This window comes from Alosa alosa, chromosome 13, assembly GCF_017589495.1.
Source record: "Alosa alosa isolate M-15738 ecotype Scorff River chromosome 13, AALO_Geno_1.1, whole genome shotgun sequence".
In the NCBI taxonomy this organism is placed as follows: Eukaryota; Metazoa; Chordata; class Actinopteri; order Clupeiformes; family Clupeidae; genus Alosa; species Alosa alosa.
Window position 1 is genome coordinate 30,497,848 of NC_063201.1, and position 8,929 is coordinate 30,506,776.

Consider the following 8,929-nt stretch of genomic DNA (forward strand, 5'->3'; position numbering starts at 1 on the left):
GAAGTTTCTGTATTTTCTCCCTCTCTGTTATTCAAAAAACAACTGTTTGCTGTTGGGAAGCCCTGAAACTGTTTAGCACCCATACCATGTCCTTATGTTGACAAACCCACAGGTACAGGGACTGCTAAACGCTTGACCAGTAATTGGCATGTCATAGTAAGCCTATCTGAATGTATTTCAACTGACCACTACACATCAGTAAGTGAACAATCTACTGTGTGGTCATTTAAGTTAGCCCCAAGAAATACGATTAGAATATAACACAGATCATTCTGGAATACCTCCTAAGCTCTGCGTTTGCTTAGCCAGTAGCCCCTGTGGTGTGGGCCATAACCTGAGACAGGGCAGGTCATAGTGCAGGAGTGGTGAATCCCGAGTCAGTCTCGACTGCAGGCATGACATTCTTTGCGTGGAGGATAATGAACGCCTTTCACAGGCAGTATCTGGAAAAGTCATAAAGCAGCCCGCCACAAGCAAAAGATCCCATGGATCTGAGACATTCCACTCAATGTAAGCTGACTCCCACACTCCGATTCAGTCATGATGATTATCAAATTCAGCACATTTTAGGTTTTTTTCCCACCAACATACACAAAACAGATCTTTGAAATCTTTGTAATTGCTCAAAATAGGACAGTATCTTTCAGTGTTAAAGTGACATTTAGAGATTTTGGCCAGGAACTTGCACAAATGTCATGTAAAGGGTGTCATATCTACACTTAAAATGTTCCATTCCCTTATTATGGACTGGGTGCTGTAAAGGTGGTATACTAGTAAGAGAAATACTAGCAATTGTAGCACCAGTGTAGTAGTTGCACTAGAGGTTTTGTCGTTATCTAATTTAAAGCAACACAATGTTGCTTCTGCAAGTCAGGTAGGATCGTGACCCTTTTAGTCGTTTTTGACTAACTGGATACCGTCTGCACTAAATAGTATTGAATAGTGACTCTGAGGGACACAAATATAAATTCTTCCATGATGGTGCTTCATTAAGTCAGTGTCATGAATTCAGATTTATTATCAACTTTTAATGATTTAAACTCATTGGTTTGTGCTCCCACAGGCTCTGAGATCACTCATGAAGATCTGTGTCAAGAGGCGGTCTGTGGTGACTTTCTTGGCTCTCTTCACCTTGTCTGTGGTCTTAATCAACACCATTCCCCTGTTTCCCACGGAGACAATGACACTTCCCCCACGAGACCTGAAAGTGAGCACCAGCAAGAGGCTTCCTGAGGGAGCACAAACCACTCTGCTGGATCTCCCTCCACCTCACAGTGGGGCCTGGAAACTCAAAAGTTTAGAGAACAATGCTAAGCACAAATTTATGACTCATCACCAAAGACACAGAGACGTTGGTGTAAGCAAAAATATTGCAAATGAAATACATTTGGATTATTTCATTAAACTCAGGCATAGAAAAGAGTTAGCTCCAGCAAAGACCAAAGGGAAGCTCTCAAACAGAGAAAAAACTCCTTCCCTTCACTCAAACTTTTTAGAGAATAAGCTATTCAGTGGGAGCAGTGCTATCCCCTTCAAACAGCCACTATCACATTCTGTAAAAGCACCTGTCATCTCCCAGACTGCTAAAACACCAGACAACTCTAACGGCACAAAGCCATGTAAGCAGAAATGCATCCAGGGTGGAGGTGGCCATGAGAGTGTGGCAGTGGGAGAGGTTGAGAAGACCCAGCAGACGGTCAGAGAGGTCTCAGGAGAAGAGACTGCACATGAACAAAATCCTGAAGGCTTCTGGAAGAGGAGTTCACATTCTTTGGCTGAAAAAGAGAGCATACTGAGAGACCAGATGCGAGGAGAGAAGTCGGATCTGTGCCAGATATCTCATGACAAATGGAACGAGAGCACACCTGAGTCCCTTCCCTGGTTAAGTGCAGATGATGTGAAGAAGATGGCCCTCCTCTCAGGTGGCGTAGTCCTCAGCAAGGCCAGGATTCCAGGACATGGTCAGGTACTTCAGGTTGGCCTGGGGGCCGGAGAGACAGCGGCCGTGCCGGACCACAGGCAGCACTGTCAGTCAGGATCATGTGCTCTAATCAAGCGGCCCAGTGATTGGTTTGAGGTGCTGGCTTTTCACCTGGACAGGGTACTGGAACTGAACAGAAGCCTTCCCTCCATGCTCAGGAACTTCAAAAGCAAACTGCTACCATACAGGTATATCAGTGGTACCTCTAGACCAGTTGTGTGGTGGGATCCTGACATTCAACACCTGGCGGAGGTGGACAATGACCAAAACTCCTTCTCCCTCTCCTGGCCACTGTACCAGAAGGTTCTGCAGAGCAGGTGTGGGGCCCGCGTGTCCCTGAATGCCACACCATGTGTGGGGGTACACCACTCTGAATGGGGCCGCCTGGCACTGTTTGACTTCTTGCTGCAGGTAAGATGGCAAGTATTATCTCTTCCATTCATTTATTTTTTATTTTAAAAACATTTTAAGAAGATTCATCGCCAGTTTATAATCTCAGATGTTAATCTTTAAACACAACAAGGGTACAGGGTGTAATTTACTTTCAATATTTGTGCAAAGTCAAACAGAGTGCATGGTTTGTTTATGTTTACAATTTGAATTTGGTGTAAGTAAGAGTACAGTGAGTGTACAGTGGCCCTGGCCTAGTAGCACTATTGATTTGGAGACCGTGCCAAGTGGGCCTTTGAACATGTGAACAACGCGTCCTTGACAATGCGTCCTTGACATAGGCATTTAACACCTGAGATAACAGGTCGGCTGAAGCCTGAAGCCATCTTTACAACAGTGCAATGCATACATTTTCTGTACAAAAAAAGAATGTATAGTGTGAATTTGAATGTTTTAATCTTTACATTATCATAAAATATTCTGGAAAAATAATGTCATGAATGTGGTAAAGTTCAAATTTGTATGTAAGTTTATTTGAATGATAAGTTATTGCACATAGATGCTACATTGCATCAACTTAGTCATCAACGTTGACATTCCAGTGGTGAGACCATAAACTCATAAACTCAATTGTCAAAATGAACATGTTTATACAGGCTGTGACAGAGCCTAATCTGGCATGTGCTGATGATAATTCGTCCCCTTAGAATTATAGGGTTCTATCTGCGTTCTGAGTAGTTCTGAGATATTGAGCTTCAAAGTCTTAGAATTCCATAGAGTTATACTGCTAAGTGGAACAAACCTCTTCAGATATAATATCCAAAAATGAATACAACTACAAGAAACACCTCACCTCATCTTCTTAAGGTGTCATAGAATAAGAATATGTAAATAACTCAATTTTGACAAAAATGTCAGATAGAACCTTATAATTCTAAGGGGACGAATTGCTGATTAAGGGAGTATTCATATGTGTGTGTTTTTTCCAGGTGAATGACCGTTTGGACCGCTACTGCTGTGGATTCAGACCAGACCCCTCGGATGTCTGCCTGGAGAATATGTTGCATGTTAAATGCAAAAGCCCTAATGACCTTCTTCTTGTACATATCCTGGCAAGTGTAAAATCATTCCTGTATTTATGCTTTTCTTTAAACTTATGCCTTCAGCTTCACACAGCAAGAATGATCTCTTGTTTCAGTAAAACAAAACTGAAATTAGTTTCCTCCAGAGGGCTGTTCTTGTGATGGGACTGGTGGTTTCTCCACTGTATCAGGTTATTGTATTATTATGACCGAAGCTTAAGCGGGCGGTCATATAGGTTTAGTCAGATTTTTTTTTTTTTTCTTTTTGCATGCCCAAATTTCCGTCAATGATTCCCGGGACACTGAAAGACGGGGTACACGAAACTTGGTGGACATGTAACCCCACATGGATAGCATGGAACCATCGTTTTTCGTTTTGATCTGTAGCTCCCCGCTGAATTGGACCCCCGAAGGGGGTAGGGCAGACACAGTTTTCTGTGAATATCTCGAAAACCGTAGGGTTTAGGAGGACCATTTTTTTTTTTGTATGTTGATCTCAATTTTTGTATGTTGATCTCAAGGGGCCATGTCAACCCATTCCATAACCACTCATTTCATGTATAGCGCCACCTAGTTAAACACAAAAAGTAAAAATGAGGTGGTGTAATTGAAGGTATCTGTGACCTAACATAGTCAAAACTGCACGAAATTGGAAGTGTAGGATCATTATGACACCCTCTGTATGCACGTTAAGTTTTGTGGAATTCCGTTCATGGGGGCCACACAATAAATTAATTTATGTTACTATACACCAACTGGCCTGTAGGTGGCTGGAGACAATTTTCTGTGAATATCTCGAGAACCGTAGGGCCTAGGAGGTCCACCTTTTTTTGTATGTTGGTCTTAAGGGGGCATGTCAACCCATCCCATTACCACTTATTTCATGTATAGCGCCACCTAGTTAAAAAAATTAAAAGCAAAAAAATTAGGTGTTTTTCATCTCAATATCTCTGGCTGACAAGGTCAAAACTGCACGAAATTAAAAGTGTAGGATCATTATGACACCCTCTGAATGCATGCCAAGTTTTGTGTACTTTCGTTCATGGGGGGCCTTACAATAAAATAATTTATGTGTACATTTAGTGACGCATTACACCAACAAGGATTCCGGGACACTGAAAGACCGGGTACACAAAACTTGGTGGGCCTGTACCCCCACATGGATAGCATGGAACCGTCATTTTCGTTTTCATCTGCAGCCCCCGCTGGACTGGACCCCGAAAGGAGGGGTAGGGCAGACACAGTTCTCTGTGAATCTTTTATGGTATGTTGGTCTCAAGGGCCCACATCAACCTGGCTCATAATCACTCATTTGTGATTTGCCCCCGTAAAAATGAAAATCAGTAGGATTAAAAGAAAGCCAAAATAAATATTCATCATCATCATCATGGCTGCATTTTCAGTATTGGCTTAGAAGTAGTTGTTTGTCCACTAGATGCATGATCGTTGCAGTGAGGCGTAATTTTGTTTGAATTTAAAAGTGGGTTGGAAAAACAATGGACGCTTCATACAAGGACTGTAATTTACCACATTTAACATCTAATAAGGATAGGGCGATGTTCACATGAAGTGTAATTCCCATTTCTTCTTGAAGCCCGAAATAAATCTGAGGATGTTTATCGGACATGCTTGGTTTTTACTGCAGGAATGCGTTAATCTTGTAATATCAATAAGGACCTAGGTAATGTTACCGTTAAGCGTTGGTTGAGTGATGGAGGCATTTGATTTATTGCATTTGTAGAAAACTATAAATGCGGTTATACCAAGCAAATGTATAGCAGCACTGTTTTGTATTTTCGACTGTCATTTATTGCACGTGCTACAAAATCATTCTGTGCAATGGAAGATTTACCAACGTTACACTACACGGTCTGATACAGTTTTGCCTATACATGCGTGAGACTGAGACGCCTGTTTATTTTGTTTTAAGTGCGTGCAGGGTGTGAGAGGGGAATCGATGTGCTTTGATTGCAGCTTGGTAGTTGTAGTCTGTGAAATTAAAAAGCACGTGTGTGTGAAGTATCCAAACAATGACACCTTCATTTCATTATGGCTGCTTTAGCAAAACACCTTAAGTTACTGTGTAGTGGGTCCCATTTAGAAGTGGCTACTTCATTCGCGCTTTCCTTGACTTATGGAGCTGCGTGAATGTTATTACAACTTTTCGCCACGATATGACAGTTTAAGTCCGCTTGATACTGTAAGGCGAAGCCATTGGTTTCAAAGGAGATTTTATTTGTGTAAGCCAGCATAGCCTATTGACAATTTATGTTGTAAATAGGCCTACCTTATAATCCTACCTGTAGTTTAGGGAAGCTAACAGCTTTCTATTAGGATCTAGTTTGTTAGTTACCGTTTTGTCATAACTCCCTGATGCATTTTTGCATTTAGAATAGCCAGAGCGTGTATATCTCAATCGGAAAATTAAACAATATCGGGTGCCTATGGACTAGGCTGGGTGAACCCAGCCTGATCTGCCCGCTATTTATTTTTTGATTTCTTAAAAGATTGAGCTTGGTCTGATGAAAGCCAGACTAGCCATGGACCTCAGTTAAACAATGCAAGGGAACATGAATCAGCCTATATTTGCACTAACAATAACCGGACAAAAGCTCTTCAACTTTGGCCCGTTAAAATGTGTATGAACAGTCTAGCGACGCATTTCATCAAGGCCCATTTGGACATGTCAGTTATTTGCACCACTGGTTAGATGTAAAACAGCATTTCGTTTCAGACTAGGCTACTGTTACTTAATTTGTGCATTAACAATAACGTTTCAGACTACTGTTACTTAATTTGTGCATTGACAATAAAGTATTACATGAACTAAAGATTACTAAAATCTTATGTAGAAGAAGAAACATTCACAAAAAATCCATCCATCCAAAAATGACCTTTGTTTTTGATAGCTGTTGAAAATGGCATGGAACTGACAGAGATGTTTTTGTTTAAAAATACATAAAAAATAAATAAATAAATAAATAAATAACATTATGCTGATACCTTTTGCTTTTCCCAAATACAATGTAGCCTACAGGTGTAAGTGACCTTTCATCAATCCAGTTGCAATGGATGAACTGTGATGAACTGCCCTACATGTGATTGTTTAGAGATTTTAAAGATTTTATAACAATTCTACATCTTCTTTGGCTATTCTACAATCTATTCACCTTTTCAGCACCAGTAGGGTAATTTCTGTGCAGCCGCACACACACACTCAGGCATGCCAAACAAGCATACACAAAAGTTTCAAGAGTGGGGGATGGAGTAAAATATGGAGACAAATTGAAGTGTGATTTATTTTCGCGGAACGGATGTACAAGACTGAGCGGCGGTCATATTTTGTACCACTATGCGGTACATCTAGTTGTAGTAGAGTTGGATGTCTCGAGAACGGTCTTGGTCTCGAGACCGGTCACGAGACCACTTTTATGTGGTCTCGGTCTTGTCACAGTCTCGACCGTCTTTGGTCTTGGTCTTGTCTTGGTCTCGGATCCCTCGGTCTTGGTCTCATTGTCTTAGTCTTGCGGTCTCAGGTCGACATAGTGGTCGGGAGATTTGCAACAAATAATGTCCATGATACAAAAGATAACATTTGATAACATTACATTATTTCGCCTTTCACGCCCTTCAAATGCAACCTTTCAAATGCAACCAATCAATGACATACATGTATTTTGTTGTGATTAAGAAACTGGCGCTCATCCAATCAAAAGACAAAGGAATCTCAATCCTCTAATAGTGCAGTAACAGCTGTCATGCAATTGCTATACATAGTTTATCTCACCCAGTCTACGAAAACATTTACAGTGAGTGAGCTCACAGTCACACACATTCATGACATGCTCTGTCTCTGCATTGTTCTGTCTGTTGAAATAATACCTTCTTAAATTAAATTTAAACTGGGACTGGACCTCTTACCCCAGTATGCTGCTCTTATTCAATTGATGCAAGTTATGGTGTAACACTAGCTCACTAGCTGTTTTTTTTTTTTGGTCTCGGTCTTGGTCTCGTCTCGGTCTCGTCTCGACTTGGTCTCGGTTTAGGCGGTCTTGACTACAAGTCTAGATTGTAGACACAGTACTGTGAACATGTTTACTGGGGTTCTAAAATGAGCATTAGTCTGTATTCTGTTTAATGTTCAGGTCTAAAGGGTTAAGTAGAAAAGTCTCAGTTCAATACATGTTATCAGTGTCACTGAAGCTAACCACTAGTGTCCCGAATGGGGATATGGGTTGGGCCTCCATGCCACTGAAGCAGCTCCAGACTGTTCTCATCCACTACTTATGTAATTGAAAGGTTGTGGAGAATTACTTCATGTCTACTGCAAGACTAAAAGCTTTCACTAAAATCATAACATTTCAACATGATCCACTTCAGCCTTGGACTTTCTGGACATTTGATTGTATACAGTATAATAACAGTCTGTTCATTTTCAGACTGTTGTTCATTTGCATTGGAGACCTTTCCAACAGAAACTTTGTCCTTGGGATGTCAGACTCCAAGTGCTCAGAGCTCAGTCTGTCAGCTTTGTGAGGATTTATGTACATTTCCTCCCTGCAGTCCTATACTTAATTCACCCATACATCAGAACCCTCAGCTGAATCTGACAGCCGTAGAGATTTTGTGATAGAGTGGTTCTTGTACATCAGGAATAGCCTTTGCAAACTATGCTATAAAAGGAGAAAAGAAAGGCAAATTCTGTCATTCCTTCCTTCCCTTGTTGTTGTAGGTGAGGAAGGCTGATCCCTCCAGGCTGGTATTTATAGACAATGCAGGTCGGCCACATCACCCTCATGACAACCTCAACTTTCGATTAGTGGAGGGCATTGATGAGTAAGTGCGATGACCAAATGAATCTTATGATTGCAGATTACAGATTGTCACTAATAGCCACCTTTGAATATTATTCTACTATTGATCTTAGAGTTTGGTATAGGTTTTAAAAACAAAGTTCCTTCAAAGCAATGCTATTTACATATGGTACATGACATGATGATGGAGCCCCAGAGTGACGTTTGTTGCACCTCCACCGGTAGGTTCCCTGAGCGAGCTGTGAGCATCCTGCAGTCAGGCTGTCTGGAGAGCATGCTCCTGAGGTCTCTGTCTGCGGACCGGGTGCTGTGGGAGAGCAGAGGAGGAGCAGAGGGCCTGAGGCCCATCATCCACACCATTCAGCAGCGAGGGACAATCCTGCTGCAGCACATCCACAACAGGAGACTGAGACTCAACAAGGATCTGTGACAGTGGTCATGAGCAACATGCATGGTCTTTCCAAGGGCAGCCTTACACCAGAATGTATCCAGGCATAAGAGAGCTAAGGAATAGGTGCACACAGAGGTGAATAGAAGACGCCAGGGGAGCAGGGATTGTGTAAGCTGCTACAAAGTCATCAGGGATCTGCTATAGCACACAGTGCTACCAACACATAGGAAGCCTGTTACAGTTTTTCTCAGTCGCTTTGGTGCTTTTTGCA

The 8,929-nt window shown here is 41.7% G+C and overlaps 1 protein-coding gene across 1 annotated transcript; it reads left to right on the plus strand.

Annotated features, from left to right (window-relative positions):
- The first annotated feature begins 854 nt into the window (after nt 1–854).
- Nucleotides 855–8,929, plus strand: gask1a (golgi associated kinase 1A). Its single transcript, XM_048261950.1, has 6 exons — nt 855–869; nt 1,064–1,207; nt 1,580–2,392; nt 3,361–3,483; nt 8,186–8,289; nt 8,493–8,929. The coding sequence occupies exons 1-6, from the start codon at nt 855–857 to the stop codon at nt 8,695–8,697; spliced, it is 1,404 nt and encodes a 467-aa protein (XP_048117907.1). The 3' UTR covers nt 8,698–8,929.